Source organism: Lampris incognitus, chromosome 5 (genome assembly GCF_029633865.1).
Source record: "Lampris incognitus isolate fLamInc1 chromosome 5, fLamInc1.hap2, whole genome shotgun sequence".
Lineage (NCBI taxonomy): Eukaryota > Metazoa > Chordata > Actinopteri > Lampriformes > Lampridae > Lampris > Lampris incognitus.
Window position 1 is genome coordinate 66744038 of NC_079215.1, and position 22459 is coordinate 66766496.

A 22459-nucleotide genomic window follows, 5' to 3' on the forward strand; every position below is an offset into this window, starting at 1 on the left:
TTACATCCAAGCAACATCTGTTTACATCCATGTAACATGTTTACATCCAAGCAACATCTGTTTACATCCATGTAACATGTTTACATCCAAGCAACATCTGTTTACATCCAGGTAACATGTTTACATCCAAGCAACATCTGTTTACATCCAGGTAACATCTGTTTACGTCCAGGTAACATCTGTTTACACCCAGGTAACATCTGTTTACATCCAAGCAACATCTGTTTACATCCAGGTAACATCTGTTTACATCCAGGTAACATCTGTTTACACCCAGGTAACATCTGTTTACATCCAGGAAACATCTGTTTACATCCAGGAAACATCTGTTTACATCCAGTTAACATCTGTTTACATCCAGGTAACATCTGTTTACATCCAGGTAACATCTGTTTACACTCAGGTAACATCTGTTTACATCCAGGTAACATCTGTTTACATCCAAGCAACATCTGTTTACATCCAGGTAACATCTGTTTACATCCAGGTAACATCTGTTTACATCCAAGCAACATCTGTTTACATCCATGTAACATGTTTACATACAAGCAACATCTGTTTACATCCAGGTAACATCTGTTTACACCCAGGTAACATCTGTCTACATCCAAGCAACATCTGTTTACATCCAGGTAACATCTGTTTACATCCAGGTAACATCTGTTTACTGTGTTACACTGAACGGAGTTTGAGGAGTGTCGCGATTTCGACTGTAAATCATGTTTGTTCATATCTGCCACATTTTTCAGTCTTTATCACGCTTTTGCGACGCCATTTGTTCCGCGGTGCAGCATTATGTTTTCTATGTCATTAGACGCCATGAAAAAGGAAAGAGCCTGTTAGGAATTACCGAGGGAACAAGCGTTCCCACGGGCAACGTGCCCAGCCCACCTTCCTGTTCCTGTCCTGTTTACGGTCCGCTCCTGCAGTCGCAGCTTACGCTCCTGCGTAGTGTTTGCTACCAATATACTCGGAGTACCGAAAGTAGCGGTAGTAGTAGTAGTGGTAGTAGGAATACTGGTAGTAGTAGCGGTAGCGGGTACACGGAGTACTGCCCGGCCCATCTGGCTCGCGGCGCCACATTAATTAAGAAGTTTCGCTGCTAAGCGTCCGCAGGATGACGGCGGATCTGACATGTCCCGTCGCGCTGCTGTAGGCCTCCACACTCCCTGCAGGTCATCCGGTAGGTGCCTCCACACTCCACACTCCCTGCAGGTCATCCGGTAGGTGCCTCCACACTCCACACTCCCCCCCCCTGCAAGTCATCCGGTAGGTGCCTCCACACTCCACACTCCCCCCCCTGCAAGTCATCCGGTAGGTGCCTCCACACTCCACACATCCCCCCCCCCCTGCAAGTTATCCGGTAGGTGCCTCCACACTCCCTGCAGGTCATCCGGTAGGTGCCTCCACACTCCACACCCCCCCCCCGCAAGTCATCCGGTAGTTGCCTCCACACTCCCTGCAGGTCATCCGGTAGGTGCCTCCACACTCCACACTCCCCCCCCTGCAAGTCATCCGGTAGGTGCCTCCACACTCCACACTCCCCCCCCTGCAAGTCATCCGGTAGGTGCCTCCACACTCCACACATCCCCCCCCTGCAAGTTATCCGGTAGGTGCCTCCACACTCCCTGCAGGTCATCCGGTAGGTGCCTCCACACTCCACACTCCCCCCCCTGCAAGTCATCCGGTAGGTGCCTCCACACTCCACACATCCCCCCCCCTGCAAGTCATCCGGTAGGTGCCTCCACACTCCACACATCCCCCCCCCTGCAAGTCATCCGGTAGGTGCCTCCACACTCCACACATCCCCCCCCCTGCAGGTCATCCGGTAGATGCCTCCACACTCCACACTCCCCCCCCCCTGCAAGTCATCCGGTAGGTGCCTCCACACTCCCCCCCTGCAGGTCATCCGGTAGGTGCCTCCACACATCCCCCCCTGCAAGTCATCCGGTAGGTGCCTCCAAACCCCCCCCCTGCAAGTCATCCGGTAGGTGCCTCCACACTCCCCCCCTGCAGGTCATCCGGTAGGTGCCTCCACACTCCACACTCCCCCCCTACAAGTCATCCGGTAGGTGACTCCACACTCCCCCCCTGCAAGTCATCCGGCAGGTGCCTCCACACTCCCCCCCTACAAGTCATCCGGTAGGTGACTCCACACTCCCCCCCTGCAAGTCATCCGGCAGGTGCCTCCACACTCCCCCCCTGCAAGTCATCCGGTAGGTGCCTCCACACTCCCCCCCTGCAGGTCATCCGGCAGGTGCCTCCACACTCCCCCCCTGCAAGTCATCCGGCAGGTGCCTCCACACTCCCCCCCTACAAGTCATCCGGTAGGTGCCTCCACACTCCCCCCCTGCAAGTCATCCGGTAGGTGCCTCCACACTCCCCCCCTACAAGTCATCCGGTAGGTGCCTCCACACTCCCCCCCTGCAAGTCATCCGGTAGGTGCCTCCACACTCCCCCCCTACAAGTCATCCGGTAGGTGCCTCCACACTCCCCCCCTACAAGTCATCCGGTAGGTGCCTCCACACTCCCCCCCTGCAAGTCATCCGGTAGGTGCCTCCACACTCCCCCCCTACAAGTCATCCGGTAGGTGCCTCCACACTCCCCCCCTGCAGGTCATCCGGTAGGTGCCTCCACACTCCCCCCCTGCAGGTCATCCGGTAGGTGCCTCCACACTCCCCCCCTGCAGGTCATCCGGTAGGTGCCTCCACACTCCCTTCAGGTCATCCGGTAGGTGACGGCGCCACCTTTAAACGCGTCCGCGAGAGGGACGCCTTCATTGTCTCGTGCTGGCAAGTTTCTGTCGGGTCTCCGCGTGCGGGACGGTCTGACGATAAGATGAAATAATGGCGCCTTGAAGGAAGTCGAGGCTATTGGTGGAGGTGGGCGTACGGCCGCTAACGCGGACACTGGGGTGTCCAGGGTGGAACAGAAAAGCCGTGTCTTATTCGTGGGGGAAATCGGATGTTTGGGCTGTCATCTGGCCGGGGAAGGGGGCGGGTCTGCGGGTGACGGCTGCTCGGCCGCTGGCTCCTCTCATTGGACGGTTCATAACGCCTGGGCCAATGGGGTTGAAGGGAAAGGCGGAAGCCACGGGTCAAACGTTGTTATTATTATTTTCAATGTAACTTTATTCACCAAGACGGTGTACATAACATGTCAGGGTCAAACATGCACCTGCACTTCCGGCTCACGTGCAGCTCACGTTGAGTCGAGAAGGTGCCAGGATCAAAACAGTTTGCATGTGAACCGCGTCACACAGGTGTGCACTAACTGACCATGTCCGCCGGTTCATCGCCTCTGGTTGTGGATGAGAAATGGTGAAGGAGGGGGCGCCCCGGTGGCTCACCTGGTAGAGCGGTGCCACATAAGGCTGAGTCCTTACCACAGTGGCCTGGGTTCGAAATCTGGCCCCGGACCCTTTGCTGCACGTCGTCCCCCCTCTCTCTCCTCTGCCCTTCCTGTCTCTCTTTCGACTGTTGCTGTCACATAAAGAGGGGAAATGGCAAGAAATAATCTTTACAAGTAAAATAGAAATGGTAAAAGATTTAATTTCGGCTCGAGCGCAGTGCTGCGTTTCTCTCTTACTAGTAACGGTTCAGTAAACACTAGTTCCTCACTAGCATAACATCTGCGAGTCGCTGTTTTGATATGATCTTTTCTAGGAACTAGCAACTTCACAATAGTGACTAGTGTTTAAGAAAAGAAGTGCGAGTGCTCAATTCTTAGCGACTCGGGCCTGAATGGGCCATAGTCCACCAGCTAAATGTATCCCACCATAAACAAGATGGCTGAGGTGATTAGGCCCTACTCACGAAAAATGACACGTTAGAATTTCCATCCATCCGTTATCCGAACTGCTCATCCTGATCTCAGGGTCGCGGGGATACGGATGCAGGAGCCTATCCCAGCAGTCACTGGGCAGCAGGTGGCGGGACACCCAGGACAGGCCACCAGGCCTTCACACAAGGCCGACACACACACATTCATACCTGGGGACAATTTAGTACGGCCGAGTCACCTGACCTACATGTCTTTGAGTCACCTGACCTACATGTCTTTGAGTCACCTGACCTACATGTCTTTGAGTCACCTGACCTACAGGTCTCTGGACTGTGGGAGGAAACCGGAGCCCCTGCAGGAAACCCACGCAGACATGGGGAGAACATGCAAACTCCGCACAGAGGACGACCCGGGACGACCCCCGAGGTTGGACTACCCCGGGGCTCGAACCCAGGACCTTCTTGCTGTGAGGCCACCGTGCCGCCACACTAGAATTTGATTTCTTGAAACAGTAGTTGCTACTCTGGCTGTCACTTGTCACTATTGTGAAGTTACTAGTTGCTAAAAAAAAATAGATACTAGGTCTAAAAACACATTTTACTTGTCTCTAAGACAGTTCTACTAGTAGTCACTAATGCTGCTGGTTGATATTCCAGTAGTTACTAGTGGAAGTCCCACTGTTACAAACTACTTCTGAGAGTAAGGCCTAGTAGTTTTACAAAAGGGACAAGTTGCTATTCAAACTGTGAACTCTTTCATTTTGACTAGTCAAGTGACATTCATTTGTGTAGCCCAAAATTACAAGGTAGTCCTGAAGGGCTTTACAGTCAGCAAAACAGACAACGGTACATCTTGATGCATGCTCAATCATCCAGCTAAGACAATCACAGGAAGGTGAATCAGTTCATCTGGACATAACGTTTACTGAGAAACGCTTCATCATCATCATCTGAGTGACCTCTTCAGTCTCACCTGACTGCAGGTACCCCCACCCTTATAAACAATACAGTGACTGCAGGTACCCCCACCCTTATAAACAATGCAGTGACTGCAGCCCCCCCCCTTATAAACAATACAGTGGCATAACCACCCAAACCAACAACCAGTTTCATATGCAGATTGCCATGACCATTAACTAGAGTTACAATGCTCATGTGTACTGTTCACAGAGGGTTGGGGAATAGTTGCAATCACAGCATTGCAAGATGGTGACAGATGTACTCTTAGACCCCCCCCCCCCCCCGGTTCAGGGATGGTCGTTCCTTCTCCACACAGATGGCCTCTTTGACTCCTTGTTCAAACCATTGTTCCTCCCTATCAAGGATGTGCACATCCTCATCCTTGAAAGAGTGGCCACTGGTCTGTAGATGGTGTGGACTGTGGAGTCCTGGCCTGTAGATGGTGTAGACTGTGGAGTCCTGGTCTGTAGATGGTGTAGACTGTGGAGTCTTGGTCTGTAGATGGTGTAGACTGTGGAGTCCTGGCCTGTAGATGGTGTAGACTGTGGAGCCCTGGTCTGTAGATGGTGTAGACTGTGGAGTCCTGGCCTGTAGATGGTGTAGACTGTGGAGTCCTGGTCTGTAGATGGTGTAGACTGTGGAGTCCTGGTCTGTAGATGGTGTAGACTGTGGAGTCCTGGTCTGTAGATGGTGTAGACTGTGGAGTCCTGGTCTGTAGATGGTGTAGACGGTGTCGACTGTGGAGTCCTGGTCTGACGTGTTAGCTCTCCTGTGTTGTGTCATCCTCTTGGCCAGCGTCTGTTTAGTTTCCCCAATGTGCAAGTCACGGCAATCCTCCTGGCACTTGATTCAGTTCCTTTGGATAACCATGACCTGGAAGATTGAGAACATTCACAGACATCTTCATCTCAGCTGGTTCCTGTAGTCTGCCATCTTGCTCACTGTTCGCTTGTACTCGCGAGTTTAAGGCAACCCTCGCCAAAATGAGTCAAAAAGTCTTCCTTATTGAGGAAGCATTGATGCGTCCTCAATAATCCAGGTACGGAAATCCCAGAAAGTTGAATCAGTTCATCCGGACACAACCTTTAGTGGGAGGAACATTCCAGCATTGCTCCCACTAAATGTGGGATTTCCTTAACTGGATTCTTGAGCATGCACCAAGACAAATACATTCTAACTTTATTTCTTCAACACTTCAGCACGTCAACACGTGTTACAGAAACTATTGTGATCTTTAATAAGTTGAGAAGGTTTGTTGGCCCAGTGTGATCCAATTCTTCCTTTGAGTCTCGTGAACTTCAGACCTGTCTGCGCCATTATCGGAACCGTTTCTCCTACTGAGCTGTGAGAGTGGGACGAGTGTGACAGTTAATGTTCTGATTAAACCTTAATCTCCAGCAGATCTCTCGAATACACCCGGTCCCTTTAACATGTCCTCAGGAGACCAATACCCTGTACTTTTGTGATGTTGTTTCTAGATGGGTCAGGCGTTGTGGAGGCTCCCACCCAGACAACAGCAGCAGCTGCAGGAGGAGTTGGCGGACCAGCTAGCAGAGCAGCAGGGAGAAGGCAGGAGAGAACAAGGTAGGTCAGACATCTTTCACCCATCCCTCAGCATCCACTGATCAGCATGTTTGTGGGAAACTTTGAGCTTCTCATATTTAGGCTAAATAAAGATCAGGTACCAGTGGTGGTAACAAGTTAAAAACATGTGTTACTTGCACACACACACACACACACACACACACACACACACACACACACACACACACACACACACACACACACACACAGTAGCACAGTGGTTAGCGCGCCTCACAGCAAGAAGGTCCTGGGTTCAAGCCCCAGGGTAGTCCAACCCTTGGTGGATCGTCCTCTGTGTGAAGTTTGCATGTTCTCCCCATATCTGCGTGGGTTTCCTCCAGGGGCTCCGGTTTCCTCCCACAGTCCAAAGACATGTAGGTCAGGTGAACCAGCCGTACTAAATTGGCCCTGGGGGTGGGGGGGTGTGTGGTGTGTGTGTGGGGCCCTGTGATGGCCTGGCGGCCTGTCCAGGGTGTCTCCCCGCCTGCCACCCAATAACTGCTGGGGTAGGCTCCAGCATCCCCGCGACGCTGAGAGCAGGATAAGTGGTTCGGATAATGGGTGGATCCATCCATTATCTGAACCACTTATCCTGCCTATCCCAGCAGTTATTGGGTGGCAGGCGGGAAGACACCCTTTACAGGCCTGCTCTCAAGCTCAGGTCCTCTACCAGAGGCCTGGGAGTTTTAGGGTTCTGCACAGTATCTTAGCTGTTCCTAGGACTGCACTCTTATGGAGACCTCAGATGTTGTTCCTAGAATCTGTCTCCCAGTTTGGGGGTCACAGCCCCTAGTGCTCCTATTACCACTGAGACTACTGTGGATTTCACCCTCCACATCTGATCTAGTTCTTCCCTCAGCCCTTGTATTTCTCTAGCTTCTCAAGCACATCCTGAAGTTGCCGTCGCTTGAGATTACTACACTGATCACTACTGCTGTCTTCTGTTCCTTGTCGAGCACCACAATGTCTGGTTGGTTAGCCAGCACCTGCTTATCAGTCTGGAACTTCGAAGTCTCACACGACCTTTCTGATGTACTCATGGATGTTCCTTGTTTCATCCTGGATAGTGGCCCTGACACTCACTAACCCTCAGCCCCCATCTTTTTGCTTATCATACAGTCTCAGGCTGCTGGACTTCAGGTGGAACCCTCCGTGAATTGTGAAGAGTTGCTGTGCCCTGATATCTGTGGCCTTTATCTTCTCGTTTGTCCAGCTTATTATTCCAGCTGGGTCTCTGATGACTGGTAGGGCAGGGCATATGTGTTGATGGCTTGGATCTTGTTCTTTCCACTGAGTTGGACCTTCCTCACTCTCTTGGAGGTATTTGGCTGTAGCTGACCTCCTTGCTACCTCCTTGTGGTTTCCATTTGCCTGTGGAATACCCAGGTACTTGTAACTGTCTTGTATGTCTGTTATCCTGCCATCTGGTAATTCCACCCCTTCAGTGCTCACCACCTTTCTTCTTTTTGCCATCATTTGACTACACTTGTCCAGTCCGAATGACAGCCCAATGTCTTCACTGTAGATCCTGCTGAGGTGGATCAGTGAGTCAATGTCTCACTCATTCCTGGCACACAGCTTGATTTCATCCATGCACAGGAGGTGGCTCATGGTAACTCCACTTCTGAACCTGTATCCATATCCACTCTTTGTGATGATCTGACTGAGGGGGTTCAGGCCTATGCAGAACAGCATAGGCCTGAACCCAGCCATAGGGTTAGTGGTTGTGTCAGGAAAGGCATCTGATGTAAAATTTTGCCAAATCATTATGCAGTTTGACAAGACCATACCGGATCGGTCGAGGCTCCATAAAGGATTGGTTAAGGCCCGGGTTAACAACGGCTGCCATTGTTGCTGTGTCCTCACAGGGTACCGATGGAAACTGTATAATTTACTGTGGTGACCCCTGAGAAACAGGGAACAAGCCGAAAGAAGAAGAAGTGTATGGTTATATTATTAGCTGACAGAAGAGGTTTTGTCAATATGAAAGACAACACAGCTGACCTGAATTATCCTGGAACTGCAAATGTTTAATTTTCGCCAACATTTGCCTGTGTGGTTAATTAATATTGGATGGAAGCCCGTTTGACATCTCATCTCATCTCATCATCAGCCACTTCTCTGGGGTCAGGTAGCGGTGGCAGCAAGCTAAGTAGGGCACTCCAGACCTCCCTCTCCCCAGAAACGCCCTCCAGCTCCTCCTGGGGGATCCCAAGGCTTTCCCAGGCCAGACTGGACATGTAGTCTCTCCAGCGAGTTCTGGGCCTACCCCGGGGTCTCCTCCCAGTTGGACATGCCCGGTAAACCTCCAAAGGAAGGTGCCCAGGAGGCATCCTAATCAGATGCCCGAACCACCTCAGCTGGCTCCTTTCGACGTGAAGGAGCAGCGGCTCTACTCCGAACCTCTCCGGATGTCCGAGCTCCTCACCCTATCGCTAAGGCTGAGCTCAGACACCCTACGGAGGAAACTCATTTCAGCCGCTTGACATGCAATGTTAAATAAATAAATAAACTGACTATTTGCCTCACTACCCAATCTTGATACAATTCAGTGAGCAGAGCCTCTTTGTTTCCTGTCCATAGGTTTACTTGAGACGTAGCTAGCATGTTTTATAAACGAGTGGACATGAACTACACATTGTTATAACTAGCCAACCATCATCGAACTACATTTAGAGGATTTTTATTCTAATGAATGGAATAGAGCTGCATATTGATGAATGTCATGTGTTGTCATGGTTACTGAACATCATCGGTTGTGTGAAGTTGAGCAGCTCTCAAATGTTGCAGCTGTAATTGCATCTGTGGTGCAAGTAAGCTGCAGGAGGCATTGATGAGGCAACTTAATTGCAGGAAATAAAAACTTATTTGCTGCCTCGCAGCGTGGGGGTCCTGGGTTCGAGCCCCTGGAGTTGTCCAACCTTGGGGGTCATCTTGGGTCGTGCTCTGTGTGGAGTCTGCATGTTCTCCCTGTGTTTGCGTGGGTTTCCTTCAGGTGCTCCGGTTTCCTCCCACAGTCCAAAAGCATGTAGGTCAGGTGAATCGGCCGTACTAAATTGTCCCTAGGTGTGAATGTGTGTCGGACCTGTGATGGACTGGCAGCCTGTCCAGGGTGTTTCCCCTCCTGCCGCCCAATGACTGCTGGGGTAGGCTCCAGCATCCCATGACCCCAACTGGGATAAGCAGTTTGAATAATGGATGGATGGATGGAAGAACTGACGTGCGTAACATGGCTTTTATAAATGAGAAGAGAGAAGGATTCAGACAACGGTACTTTACAACCTCTCCTCCTCTCAAGCCCCAGCTTAGCAGTGTGTACGATATCGGCTCGTCACGTGTATTTTCAATGTAAAGTTTCAGTTAATGTGATCTTTTTTTTGTTTTTTTGTTTTCTAGCAAGAGAAGGAGGCTCCCAAAGAAAAGTCCCCCAAAACTGCCATGACACAGGAACCGACATCTATCAGCTACTAAGAGCATGCAGGGGAGGTGAGGACACACATACTGCCTCCACAACTTCATTTTTACCTTTACCGACTACTTCCTGGGCCATGGCGTCCAGAAAAGACGGACTAAAGTAAACCCAACCTTGTCTCTTTGGCTCACGTTTGGTGGACACCTCAGTCCAAGTTTTAAGTTGAGAAAAGGCTTTGAAAGACTTGCCGGTTTAGAAGTCACAAGAGACACTTTAAAACGTGTTTTGAGACTTTCCGCCTGCCCCTTCTCTGCAGGTAAAGAGCAGCGTGGCTTCATAGACTTGGAGATGTTGCCCCCTGAGCTGGGCATTACCATCCTGTCCTACCTGAATGCTACCGACCTGTGCTTGGCCGGCTGTGTGTGGCAGGACCTGGGACACGACGAATACCTCTGGCAGGGGTAAGGCCGTTTGCAGGTGGACGACGCAATGTGTGGAGGAAGAGATCCTGCTCTACTTCACTTCTGTCACGTTCGTTTAAAGCGGTGGTTCCAACCTGTGGGGCGGACGCCCCCTGTGGGGCATTGGGGGGAACTGCGAGGGGTGCAAGTAGATGCTCAAGATGTTCAAACAGAACCAAATGTATAAAAACATGCTTTTCTAATACATATCTCACAAAAAAATGAATTCAAACAGGGGCACATAAATATTATCAATGATTTCCCAGTTCATCGTTTCACCACTGCAGGAAATCCTTTGCCAGATCAGTCTCACTTCTTTTGTATGTTCAGCACAATAAATTAGTACACACTGTAGTTGAACTATAGTTGTGTCATTATTTTTTATTTTTTGTTGGAATTTTCTCCCCAATTTTCTCCGGCCAATTAGCCCACTCTTCCGAGCCGTCCCGGTCGCTGCTCCAACCCCTCTGCTGACCCGGGGAGGGCTGCAGACTACCACATGCCTCCTCCCATACATGTGGAGTCACCAGCCGCTTCTTTTCACCTGACAGTGAGGAGTTTCACCAGGGGGACGTAGCGCGTGGGAGGATCACACTATTCCCCCCAGTTCCCCCTCCCCCCGATCAGGCGCCCCGACTGACCAGAGGAGGCGCTAGCGCAGCGACCAGGACACATACCCACATCCAGCTTCCCACCCGCAGACACGGCCAGTTGTGTCTGTAGGGACGCTCTCGACCAAGCCGGAGGTAACAGGGGGATTCGAACCAGCGATCCCCATCCATACAGTAGTGTGGATGAACATGTAGCCTAGCCTATAATTTAACGCCCATCTTACCGCTTCAGTCTGCTCCTCATTGCTGGCCATTTGAGGATGCTGATAGCAAAACAGTATGTCCATTTGTTTCCCATGGTGCACAACTGCTGCCGTGGGCTCTGCGTTGCAAAGACCTGAGAGGGACTTTAAGTAGGACGCCCTCACAACTGACATAGGGACACACAGAGGACAACAAATAACCTTAGAGGTGAGGACAAGCCAAAGCTAGCTAGCTATATCGTTAGCCTAGTTTTGCGCGTGACACTTTTAGGATATGACTAATCCCTGAAACATAACCGTTGCTTGCTGGTCCCCTGCCTCTCTCATTGAACACCACCTTGCTCCACCTACACGCGCAGCACAGGTGCGCCGTGGGCCTGGACGGGTTCGTGCCTGTTTACATGTGGAAGCCTGTGCCTCTAATGCCTACTTCGGCCTCACCTTGACTTCTTGACATCGTGTCCGTGGCTTTGGTTGGCCGTCTTTCATCTGGAATGTTAACGCCCATTAGCTAAGTGGGTTGTGATTGGCCAGTGACTCCAGTCCCGGAGCGCGCACGCAGCACGCGCACATGCTCACCCCGAATGACAGGCGCACAGGACCTGTCCCGGATTTTATGATGGCCCACCGGCCCACTGATGCGGCGGCCCACCAGGATTTGCCCCAGTATGCCCGATGGCCAGTACGACACGGGGAGTGGGGTGTAGGGAGTGGCATCATATTTCCATTTACCCAAGGGTGGCCTGACTGCAAACAGTCGAGAGCAAGTGTCCTGGATAAGAAATCGGTGAAGTACATGTTGCAGAAATATGGTGTTGAGAGGGAAAACTGTCTCCAGTACCTGCAAGTCACAACCTTATTTAATCTGAAAGCAGCATAACTGACAACAACAACCGTCCCTGTGAACAGAAAAGTAATCTAGATTACATTCAGTGATCCAACCTGATGACAGCACAGCTTTTCCAGAACAGAGAGGAACGAGCCACGTGTTCCTCCCAACACCCACTGCTGGATCAGAATCTGTATGGACTTTCTTGATCCACCCTGCCTTTATGTATGAATACACATCTTTACTGTTTTATTTTATAGGCACCCAGTGCTTCAGTTTAGTTAAGTTCTTTATAGTTTGTATATTCTCTATAGTTTTCTGTCTTTATATTCTTGCTGTTGTGTATATTTTTGATATTGTACACTTTTGCTATCTACCTATCTGTCTGTGCCCAACAACACTAACATGAGCTTATTCAATTTCAAATCATTCATAGGACGTGCATCACTCAGCATACGTGTGTTGAAGACAGAAGCATAAACACTGACACAAGCTCTCGAGGCAACATCTCTGTCCACCTGTCTACCTGGACCTCTCGTCACTAATCAAACTAATCTCACACACAGTCCATCCACCCATTAACCATCCATCCACCCACCCATTACCCAAACCGCTCATCCTGCTCTCAGGGTTGCAGGGATGCTGGAGCCTATCCCAGCAGTCATTGGGCGGCAGGCGGGGAGACGCCCTGGACAGGCCGCCACTTACCTTTCACCAAGGAAACTACCACTACTACTACTACTACTACTACTATTACTATTACTACTACTACTACTTTCGGCTGCTCCCGTTAGGGGTCATCACAGTGGATCATCAGTTTCCATCTCTTCCTGTCCTCTGCATCTTCCTCTGTCACACCAGCCACCTGCATGTCCTCCCTCACCACATCCATAAACCTCCTCTTTGACCTTCCTCTTCTCCTCTTCCCTGGCAGCTCCATATTCAGCATCCTTCTCCCAATATACCCAGCATCTCTCCTCCACACATGTCCAAACCATCTCCATCTTGCCTCTCTTGCTTTGTCTCCAAACCGTCCAGCCTGAGCGGTCCCTCTGATATACTCGTTCTTAAGTCTTCATGTCTTTCTGTCGTCCATCAGGCTGTGTAAGTCTACGTGGGGTCACTGCTCCATCTACAACAGAAGAGTTCCAGCTGGTTTCTCATACAGGAGGTTATATCTACAACTAGATGAAGGCAGTCTGACCTTCAACGCCAACCCACAAGAGGTACTACATGTACTTATACTAGCACCCCCCCCCACCCCCACCCCACACACACACACACAGTGGTGACAGTGTCACTCTATTTCAGGATTGTGGTTGAGCGGCCACATTTTATTTTACACAGAAAGACTGACGAGGTTCTTCCTAGTTAAGCGTGTGTGTACCGGGAGTGAAGGTACCTGCAGTTACCTGTATGAAGTTCCTCAAAATAGTCCATTTATATTCCCAAGTGAATAAAGTTCCATGTGCTATTTCTTATTGCTTTGTGTTACGTTACAATGATGCCCCCTTCTGGTATAACTTGGCTATTACCGGTCGGTTCGAGTCGGCTGTCTTGGCACAGGGGTCAAACCCAGAAGTCCAAGACCACATTGTAAAGCTGCGATATTGCCATGTAAACCTGGACATACTCAGAAGGTTTGAGGATTTAGAAACAATTAAAAACACGACACAAAAGCGACGACACCGGGCATCCAGGTAGTGTAGCGGTCTATTCCGTTGCCTACCAACACAAGGATCGCCAGTTTGAATCCCCATGTTACCCCCCGCTTGGTCGGGCGTCCCTACAGAGCCCTACATCCAGATTCCCACCCGTGTCTGCGGGTGGGAACCTGGATGTGGGTGTGTGTCCTGGTCGCTGCACTAACGCCTCCTCTGGTCAGTCGGGGCAGCTGATCGGGGGGGGAGGGGGAACTGGGGGGAATAGTGTGATCCTCCCACGCGCTACGTCCCCCTGGTGAAACTGCTCACTGTCAGGTGAAAAGAAGCGGCTGGTGACTCCACATGTATGGGAGGAGGCATGTGGTAGTCTGCAGCCCTCCCCGGACTGGCAGAAGGGTTGGAGCAGACACCGGGACGGCTCAGAAGAGTGGGTTAATTGGACAAGTGGGGAGAAAAGGGGGGGAAATCCCCCTCCCCCCCCAAAAAAGCTATGACATTTGAAATGAAGAAGAAATATTTCTGTCACCAATCACATTTGTGGCATTACCCTGTTAACTTCTTTGAGTTTCCTCCCTTCCATTGAAGGATGCGTTCAGACGACCCTCGGGCGGGTTTGATCTGCTCATCAGAGGCTTAAGTAAACCAACTTGCAGCCATTGTTCACCTGTAACGAATACGGCCGTGCTTCCAAGTTTCCAGCAGGACATTTCTTACTAAGTAGCACCGGGATAGTGAGAAAGATGGTGAAGATGGTGCCACACTATGGCGACTCACTATGAGCTACTCTTGCTTTGTTGTTTGTTGTTTATGTCGCTTTTGTTGCACAAAACGCATCTTTCACAATGACCAATGCTCGCCAGACTTTACTGGACATAATTAGACGTTTCCAACAACTGCAAGCCGCGGGACTTGCCAAGAGAGATTACCGATAACAGAACGGCACTACCGTGGAGCAGTGGTCGCGGACAGCACTGCTGGAGGCGAGGTAAATGAGGTGGCACCCTGGGGAGGCTACGACGGCATCCTACCCCCTAATGCACCTGATAGGATATACTACAACCGGACATTTCTTTCTGTAAAGGGATATGGTGTATCCTTCTTTATTAACAATTCATGGAGCACTGACATGGAAATAGTCTTGGCCTGTTTGCCAGTGTTGGAACAGCTAACAACAAGGTGCAGCTCATTCTACCTCCCGAGGGAATCCCCCCGCCTGTAGTTAGCTGCTGTCTACATGCCGCCACAGGCCACTGCTGCAGCAGCGCTGCTCAAACTGGATGGAGCCATTAGCAGGCAGGAGACCTTGCACCCTGAGGCCATTTCAATTATGGTGGGGGACTTTAACCACTGTAACCTGAAATCCGTGCAACCAAAATTTCCCCAACATGTCACCCGCCCAACCGGAGGCCGTAAGACTTTCGACCACTGTAGCTCCACAGTCAAGGCAGCTTACAGGTCTGTCCCACGACGTCACTTTGGGAAATCTGGCCCCCTGTCAGTGCTCTTGCTTCTTTACTACAAGCAGAAAGTGAAGTGTGTGGAGCTCGCTGTGAGGACAGTACAGTGCTGGACTACAGAACAGGAATCCAAACTTTGTGGATGTTTTGAATCAACAGACTGGTCAATCTTTAAGGGTTCGGCCCCGAGTTTGGATGAGTATTCTGAATGGGTCACTGGCTTTGTTCGATTCTGTGTGGATAACTGTATCCCAGTACGGTCTATTCGCTCCTACCCCAACCAGAAGCCCTGGATTAACAGCGATGTTCACCTGAGGTGGAGGGAGTGTACTACTGCTTTTACATCGAGGGACAAGGAATGCTACAAAACAATCAAGGTATGACTTAAGGAGAGCCATCAAAGCCGCTAAGAGACAATCTAGGGACAAACTGGAAAGTGATTACAGTGGCTGTGACTCCTGGTGCATGTGGGGTGCAGCAGGCGATTACGGACTATAAATCTAAACCCAGTGTGCCTATCAACACCTCGGCCTCTCTCCTGGATGAGCTTAACAACTTTTATGTCCGCTTTGAAGCTCACAACTTGGACTCTGACAGCAGCGCAGTGCCCACAGACAGAGGCTGATGTGAGCAGAACTTTTACAAACGGTTAAGGCCCGTAAAGCTGCTCAGCCAGACGGCATCCCTTCCCGTGTCCTCGAGGCACGTTACACTCGGCTATCTCAGGTTTTTACCGCCCTTGTCAGAATCAGAATCGTCTTTATTTGGCCATGGTTGTTTGCGCATACATGGAATTTGACTCCAGTTTAGTGGCTCTCAATGCACTTATATAGAATAACAACACAATCTTCAGGATCGTATACAAGGAATGACTGTATACAGGTGAAACAGGGAGGCAGTACTGCAATGGTGCAGAGTGCAGAGATGCTGGAATAAATATGCTAGCGAGTTACTTATATACATGAGGTAGGTGGATATAACAGAATATGCATGTATGCATACAATATACAGTATATACAGTATGCTTAGATTTATTATGACAAGCATGCTTTATATACTGTATATTGTACATACATATACATTATCCGTGCATATTCTGTCATGTCCACCTACCTCATGTATATAAGTAACCTGATAACATATTTATTCCAGCATATTTTTTAACCTGTCCCTGTCATTGTGTATGTGTGCTTGTACCTAAGAAAACACCTGCTTCTTGCCTTAATGATTCCCAACTTGTTGCTTTGAGCTTTGTGATTATGACATGCCTGCAAAGATTGTTATATCATATATAAAATGTAACGTTCCTGTTACCCTTGACTCATTACAGTTTGCCTACTGTTCTAATAGAGCTGTAAATGACACTATCTCACTTTTTCTGCATACTGCTCTAGTACACCTTGAAAAGAAAAATACCTGTGTCAGAATATTGTTTATTGACTACAGTTCTACTTTTAACACAACTGTGCCAAATGGCTGCCGTGCATCACCCAGGTGGTGCTACATGTTGGTGGTGGTTGAAGTGAGTTTCCCCTTAGCTATGAAGCGCTTTGAGTGTCTAGATAAAGCGCTATATAAATGTAATCCATTATTATTATTATTATATGCACCTTACATTGTTGTGTTATCGTGTACTGTGTATATAATGTATGAATTCATTGTGTACATAGACTTTTTCTTGGACCCCCCCTCCCCCGCCTTTTCTCTTCCCAACTGGCCAATTGCCTCACTCTTCCGAGCCGTCCCGGTCTCTGCTGCACCCCTTCTGCTGATCTGGGGAGGGCTGCAGACTACCACATGTCTCCTCCCATACATGTGGAGTCGCCAGCCGCTTCCTTTCACCTGACAGTGAGGAGTTTCCCCAGGGGGACGTAGCACGTGGGAGGATCACGCTATTCCCCCCAGTTCCCCCTCCCCCCTGAACAGGCACCCCGACCGACCAGAGGAGGCGCCAGTGCAGCGACCAGGACACACACCCACATCCGGCTTCCCACCCGCAGACACGGCCAACTATGTCTGTAGGGACGCCCGACCAAGCCGGATTTTCTAGTTTTAATTCGTCTGCTGGGTCACGTTCTTTTAGCTTTTCCAGGCTGAACTGATGCCTGAGCAGTTCCCTGCCACGCTGTATTGTTGTGCATTTGACAAGTAGAAGAACTTGAACCTTTTCCCATTAGATGACTGACAGCTCTACTCTTTGTCTCGGTTTCTTCTTCCAGGGTATTAGTTATTTCATGTCTAAAGGTATACTAGTGGACCATCCTCGAGAGCTCGCCAAGTTTATCTTCTACACCAGACGACTTAACTGGAAGATGCTCAGAATTTACCTAGATGAGAGGTATAGTCTCACACACAGTAAAACACAGACTGCCATTCACACAAACTCAAAAAAAGCACCCCCTCCCTTTGACTTGTTCAGCGTTTTGTTGCTTATTTTCTCTCTGCCGTGTGTGTGTGTGTGTGTGCGTCTCTCTTCATTCAGGCGTGATGTCTTGGATGAGCTGGTGACCCTCCATAATTTCAGCAACCAGTTTCTTCCTAATGCACTAAGGGATTTTTTCAGGCACATCCATGCACCTGAGGAGAGAGGAGAATACCTGGAAACCCTCATCACCAAGTTCAGTCAGAGATTCTGTACCTGCAACCCCACGCTGGTTAGAGAGCTGGGTCTCAATCCTGGTTAGTACTAACACACACACACACACACACACACACACACACACACACACACACACACACACACAAATATCTCATCTAATCTTGTCTTCAGCCACTTCTCCGGGGTCGGGTCGTGGTGGCAGCTAGCTAAGTAGGGCACTCCAGACATCCCTCTCCCCAGCAACGCCCTCCTTTCAACACAAAGGAGCAGCGGCTCTACTCCAAGCTCCCTCCAGATGTCCGAGCTCCTCATCCTATCTCTAAGGGCCCTGACACACCGGGCCGATGGTGGGCCGTCAGCCAGTGTCGGGCCGTTGGTGAGCATCTGTGACCCTAGTGTTTGCGGTGTGTTCCGCACTGTCGGCACCAGTTGGACCCCTGTCGACAGCTTTTCGGCCGATTCGGCATGTCGAATGAGAGAGGCCACTCTGATTGGCTGTTCAGCTTAGCGAATCAGTGCTAAGCCAGCAAATCGGGGCCGTCGGCTGTAGTCTTTGCGGCGTGTTCCAGTGCTACTTTTTGGCCCAGATGGCAACGCAAGGTGACGCAACAGTCGGCCTTCGTCGCCGCTAGTCGGGCTGGTGTGTCTGGGCGCTAAGGCTGAGCCCAGACACCCTACGGAGGAAACTCATTTCAGCCGCTTGTATCCACGATCTCACCCTTCCGGTCACTACCCAAAGCTCATGACCATAGGTGAGGGTTGGAACGAAGACTGACTGGTAAAGTGAGAGCTTCGCCTTCCGGCTCAGCTCCCTCTTCACCACAACGGTCCGGTACAACGTCCACATTACTGCTGATGCTGCACCAATCCGCCTATCAATCTCCCGCTCCATCCTACCCTCACTCGTGAACAAGACCTCGAGATACTTGAACTCCTTCACTTGAGGCGACAACTCATCCCCAACCCGGAGGGAGCAACCCACCATTTTCCAGCAGGGAACCATGGCCTGACACATAAACAATAGTAAATAAAAAGAACAGCAAGGGTTAAAGTTGTATTGAAATGTCCAGTCCTGTGGAGCTTTAAAGACCTGGCTAGCTGTCATAACATCCAGATATTGTAAAACAGAAGGAAAAAAATAAACAAGGTAACGTTCACCTTTAAAAACCAGAATCCTCTTTAATCCAAACAAAATGGCTTGCCCAGCAGCGTTGACTTAAAATTAAAGCCTTTCTGTCATGAAAGACAAAAAAAAAGGGTACCAGAGCTAAAGTATTAAAGCTATTTTTTTCCAAGACCCCACATGTGCCTCGCCTAATTCTTCTATGACTTTTCCAAAATATTCTCAATATAGTCTGGATAGCCTCTCCACTGTCACTGCATCTAACGAGTGTTTTCATAATCAATTAATCATCTAATCTGTTAAGTCCAGAATAATGATGAATGCCCATCTTGAGTTTCTACAGTGATATCAAGAAGCTCTTTCCAAGGGGCGTCCGGGTGGCGTAGCGGTCTATTCCATTGCCTACCAACACGGGGATCGCCGGTTCGAATCCCCGTGTTACCTCCGGCTTGGTCGGGCGTCCCTACAGACACAATTGGCCGTGTCTGGGAGTGGGAAGCCGTATGTGGGTATGTGTCCTAGTTGCTGCACTAGCGCCTCCTCTGGTCGGTTGGGGCGTCTGTTCACGGGGGAGGGGAAACTGGGGGGGGACAGTGTAATCCTCCCACACGCTACATCCCCCTGGTGAAACTGCTCACTGTCAGGTGAAAAGAAGCAGCTGGTGACTCCACATGTATCGGAGGAGGCACGTGGTAGTCTGCACCGCCAAAGAAACCTCCAGTATTCATTTCACAATCACCACGTCATCTTTCATGTGAGACAGCCCAAATCACACAGTCCGTAGGAGGCTTAAAACAAGCCACAGTTAGCAGCGTAGCCATTGTTCTTGCTTTCCAAATGCGGCACTGTTCGCTGGTCGTCATCATCTATAACCTCCTACATAGTGATTGGTCTGACTTCCAGCTGCCGGACACAAACAATTCTCCATGGATCCTTTCTGGATTGATATCTCAAAGTGAAACTGTGAAATCTGAGCTGACGAGATTTAGCCTGGCTGTGTGAGGCTATTACGCCAGGCCAGTGGGGTTCTAGTTGCACAGTGTAATGCTATCAGTATCGGCACTTAGTAGAATTAGATGTTCTTCATACCCTGAACCTTTAACCAAGTGATTTTCTAGACCGGTTGGGGCACACCCAGTTTGTTTGCTGCAGTATAATGTTTCTCTCTAAAACACAACTCTCTGTTTCCCCCTGCAGATGCGGTCTATGTCTTGTGCTACAGTCTGATCTTGCTGTCCATTGACCTGACCAGTCCTCATGTCAAAAACAAAATGTCCAAGAGAGAATTTATTCGGAACACACGGCGAGCGGCCCATAACGTCTCGGACGACTTTGTTGGCCATCTGTACGACAACATCTATCTGATTGGCCATGTGGCTGCTTAGTCAGTCAGAATGGCGAACAACTTCAATGGCGTGTCTCCATGGAGTGTCTCGATGACCAGTCTTCTTACTGCACTGAAGGACAGGGATTGGTGACTGGGCCCTGCACTGATATGGAATGTATTGAACACAATGGAAAAGGATTTCAGCCGGTCCAAAACAAAAGATTTAGGTAGTTTATAAAATTCTTGAAATTCACCACAACGTCGTGAATTTCGTGCTCCCGAAAGACTTTGTTAACCTCTAAATATGAATGATATCAGTGTGTAATTAAAGGTGTAGAACAATGAGTCATGAATCAACAGTGCTAAAACCAAGATGTTGCAAAGGATGGTGTTCCTAACTGGAGTGTACGTAAGAGAAGCCCCAAAATTGCAGGACTTCTGATTGGTGAATGAATGAGTGGCTGTGCTCTCAGAGGAGCTGGGCTAGCAGTGCTAATTCTAATCCATCGCTGGACAAGAGCTGCTCCTCATTATTCGGAATAGGATCAGCTGTAATGCGGTAGAGGTTTAAATCAAAATGCCCTAACAGCCATTCAGTTGCACTTAACAACTTAATCAACACTGGAAGCTATGGTAACCCAGCAGCTAGCATGTAGCCACAGCCAACAGTATTGCTAAGCTAATACAGTGCAACTGAATGCTAGCATAGGAAACCCAGCAGAGAACCACCCTGAGAAACAATTTTTTATTTTATTTTATAACCAAAGACAATATCTCAAGAGGCATAATTAACAGAATTTGATCATTTTTTTCAGCATTCTGGGTGAGTGACCCTTTTTTACTTAGCTTTAGCTTAAGATTTCAATTGATTAAAATTGTCACTCAAATGGAGTTCCTTTGATCATAATTCACATTCTTAATTTAAACCCTTAAACCCTCTCCAACTCTGGGATTAAATTTTAGTTTGGTCTCCACTGCTTAAGGTATGAAGTGTCTCCATTACTGTTGCTATCCCCAGCTCCCTCTGCATTTCTCTTGCTCTTGGTTTCTCTTGCTACCTCATTATTTCAATAACTCGTTTTCTTCAAACACCATTTTGTATCCCGACTTAAATAAGAAAACACTTTCTGGTCTCAGCAGGAGTAAACGCTTCCCATCCCTGTCATATTATCCTAAGTATGTTTGGCGAGTCATATTTAAGTAAGCCAAGGTGTTAGCGCTCTACCTGTTGCGTTCTACAGCAGCTAAATGGCCAAAATTAGCATAAAAATCTAGAGGGCATCATTGTGCTGGGCTATAGATGAAAGGTCTAAGAAGTTTGGAATAAACTAGGCAGTGAAGCACCTTTAGCAGCTCTGTATTTCAACACGGCATTGCTGTTGAAATCTCGACGTGTTAGGAACCGATCCTGAAACTCAACCCAACACTTCTGATGCAGAGCTCCAGATAGTGTGGTAATGTTGCACTATGTAAACACGTTTTCTTTCCCTTTCCTTACAGCACAGATGACTTGGAGTACATGTGTAACAGGCTCCACATGAACCTTTTTTAGGACGATTTTCATGGAATCCCCAGTTACTTAACAGTCAGTCCATCGCTGTGCTCTGACCAGCCGTCTTTAATTAGAACATTTTCATGACGGTTGATCACAGCTGTTATTCACTCAATAATTCAAACGCTGCTTTGTTTAATTGTTCATGTACATACATGTGTCTATAGGTATAAATATGTATAAATATGAAATTTTAGATTTGAATATTTGAAAGGGTGGTAATTGTGTAGGAGCGTTATTTTGCACTTGTATTATACGTATGAAGCATGATATATTTGTTGTGTAACATTTAATTACGCGACATGTATGGAGCAGTGCACATGTTGACAGTCTTGATATGATCCACTAACGATGGAAACACATGAGATTGTATTATTATTTATTGTCATTTGGTCCCGGATATGTAGAAGATGAGTTTGAATCCCTTTCACAGGTTTTCTCTGTTTTGCAGTTTTGGGTTGGATTTAAACTTTGGAGCGGATTAGATAACATGGAAATTGAGGCATTTATCTGAATTCACATCTTTCTTTCTTTTTTTTTAGCTCAGTAAAGCTCAAATTACAAATGCTATATCAACAGTTTATTGCATAACAAATGTAAATAAACATTTTACAGCCCTAAAAATAAAGTGGACTCCTTTTTAATGTCATTACTTTTAACAATTTCCAAACAAAACTTAAAAATGTTAAATTTCAAAATTAAAAAAAAATTAAAAACCTTTAAAATTTACATTTAAAATTAAAATTTTTATTTAAAATGTATTTTAATTTCAATTTCAAAAGAACATTAATTTAAAACATTTCAAATTTTAAAAAAATTTAAAAGTTGGAAGTGAATTTCCCCCTTGACTGTGAAGCGCTTTATGTGTCTAGAAAAGCGCTATATAAATGTAATG

The 22459-nt window shown here is 48.5% G+C and overlaps 1 protein-coding gene across 1 annotated transcript; it reads left to right on the top strand.

Annotated features, from left to right (window-relative positions):
* The first annotated feature begins 921 nt into the window (after positions 1-921).
* Positions 922-22179, top strand: fbxo8 (F-box protein 8). Its single transcript, XM_056280921.1, has 8 exons — positions 922-1183; positions 6221-6326; positions 9723-9812; positions 10055-10199; positions 12942-13068; positions 17183-17301; positions 17446-17642; positions 19883-22179. The coding sequence occupies exons 2-8, from the start codon at positions 6221-6223 to the stop codon at positions 20068-20070; spliced, it is 972 nt and encodes a 323-aa protein (XP_056136896.1). The 5' UTR covers positions 922-1183; the 3' UTR covers positions 20071-22179.
* The last annotated feature ends 280 nt before the right edge of the window (positions 22180-22459 follow it).